Source organism: Marmota marmota, unplaced genomic scaffold (genome assembly GCF_001458135.2).
Source record: "Marmota marmota marmota unplaced genomic scaffold, marMar, whole genome shotgun sequence".
NCBI lineage: Eukaryota > Metazoa > Chordata > Mammalia > Rodentia > Sciuridae > Marmota > Marmota marmota.
Genome location: NW_026004723.1, coordinates 1 through 2,061, shown reverse-complemented (window position 1 = coordinate 2,061; position 2,061 = coordinate 1). Strand labels below are relative to the sequence as shown.

The 2,061-nt window shown below is 32.9% G+C and overlaps 1 protein-coding gene across 1 annotated transcript; it reads left to right on the top strand.

The window, feature by feature from the left end:
* The first annotated feature begins 123 nt into the window (after positions 1 to 123).
* LOC107135273 (ankyrin repeat domain-containing protein 26-like) lies at positions 124 to 2,035 on the top strand. The gene is made up of 2 exons (XM_015477169.2): positions 124 to 423; positions 1,131 to 2,035. The coding sequence occupies exons 1-2, from the start codon at positions 145 to 147 to the stop codon at positions 1,266 to 1,268; spliced, it is 417 nt and encodes a 138-aa protein (XP_015332655.2). The 5' UTR covers positions 124 to 144; the 3' UTR covers positions 1,269 to 2,035.
* Positions 2,036 to 2,061: the final 26 nt, after the last annotated feature.

The following is a 2,061-nucleotide window of genomic DNA, read 5'->3' as shown; positions in this document are numbered from 1 at the left end:
ATAGAAACTTAATCTACTCTTCATAATGCTGGTATAGATTATGTTTTGTTGCGATTGAATTTATGTAAAATTTGTTGTTTGAGTTTGTGTCGAATATTTTCAGTATCTTATTTTCATATTGTTTTTTTCATACTTCTTTTATTCATGCAGATGGATGATCTTACTACAAAGATGAAAAATGCATCTTCAAAGCATTTACATTTGAGAACAAACTATGACTGTTTTATGCAGAACTTGTTTTTTATAAAAAGTATACAAGATACATTTGAAAAAATAGAAAGGAATCAAAAGAAGTTGGAAGAAAATGTAGTAAACTTTCCAAGGCACACACGGAGCACTCGAATAGAACGAGGCCAAGGAGTATGGTGGGAATGTGACATTGAACATCGAGCAAGATGGGATTTAGACGAGAAGCAAAAACAAGTATTTCTGATTTTACAGGCTATCTTACTTATCTGCAATTTGCTTTAATTCATTTCATTGTAAACTGTATTTTGGATATACGTATTATAGTTGTATTCTATATCTCTTGAGGAAAGATGTTGTGTAGATTTCTAAGAGAAGGAAGACATTTGATGCCCCTTCAAATACCACAATTTACATCATCCTTTCAGCTAATTTGATCTGAGTAATAATTTTCATCAGATAACTGTTGGATATTTGATAATAGTGGGCATAAGTAAGACTATGAGGAGAAAAAAATGTGATGCAGAAATATACTTTTGAATTGTTAAATTAAAATTTTAAACTTTCATATTTTGAATTGATTCTATTATTCTTTAAATTGTTGGATGATCTGAGTGCTAACATGTGAATGATTCATTACTTTGAGCACAGATCAATGGTAGATAGCCTAGCCTGTGCAACGCCCTGGGTTCCATTCGCAGTAGAAAGGAGGAGGAGGAGGGCAGGGAATGAGGAGGGAAAGGGGGAAAGGAAGAACTCAGTTATTATTATTGGTTCAGATTTAATGTAATTGATACTGATGACAGAAGTTTACAGTCTAATATTTTTTTCTTCACATTTAAAATTGCTGTCTGAATTTTTGACTCAGAACTAAATAAAATAACTACATAATAATTATTTGGGTTCTAATTAGTTTTAAAATATATTCTTTTTATTTTCTTTAGACACAAGAAGCAGCTCCAGAAATTACAGAGCCGTTCAGAAAGACTGATTTTACTTCAATAAAAATTCAGCTGGAACTCAGAATTAGCCATCTGGAATCTGAACTGAAAATTCTAAGAAATGCAACTGAGAGAATATAGGCACTTCCATATAGAACAATCCAGATTCCACAAGTATGTCAAAACCTAGACTGAAAGAGAGCAACTTAGTCTCCTTAATTTGTGTCTACTGCATAACTTTGAGACAGGTTGATGAGATTGGTAGCATGCAAAAGCGAACTAGACCCTATAATTTGTGGAAGTAATGTTAGGAAATGAATGTACTCTTGAAATATTAGTCTAGGAAGTTTATCTTTCACTCACCTTTGCATTTTACATCTGAAGGTAAACTATTAAGCTTTCTTCCCTTAGTGTTCTTCTGTATGTAATCTGGTCTATTAGACTTTTAGTTAAGTATTTTTTGAAGTTTTGTGATTCATATAGTTATATTGTGACAAAACTGCTTCTACATGGAAACATGAACAAGTTTCACAATTTTTGAAAGATTATAACTGAAACCTTAAGTGTCCAGTGTTGCTATAACTACACTCTGGGCACATTCTGACACCTGACAGATTAACTGATTTTTATTTTAATTTTTAAATATTATCCTTACATGATATCTAGAGACAAAATGTTCTATATAGTTTTTCCTCTCTACATTGTCATACTTGTGATGATAGGAAGTATAACCTGCAAAGTGGTTAAAAATATTCTGATGATCAGTGTTGGGGCCTGTGAATGACAGAATGAATGGGCAGTCTCCTGAAGCCCTGGTAACAAATTCATGGGCCAACTTTCTAGGCAGCAGCTTTAATCTATCTTGATCACCCACTCACCTATCTTGTTCTGAACCAGTGGCTGTTGCTCTGAATTGTCTCAGTGTCAAATGCTT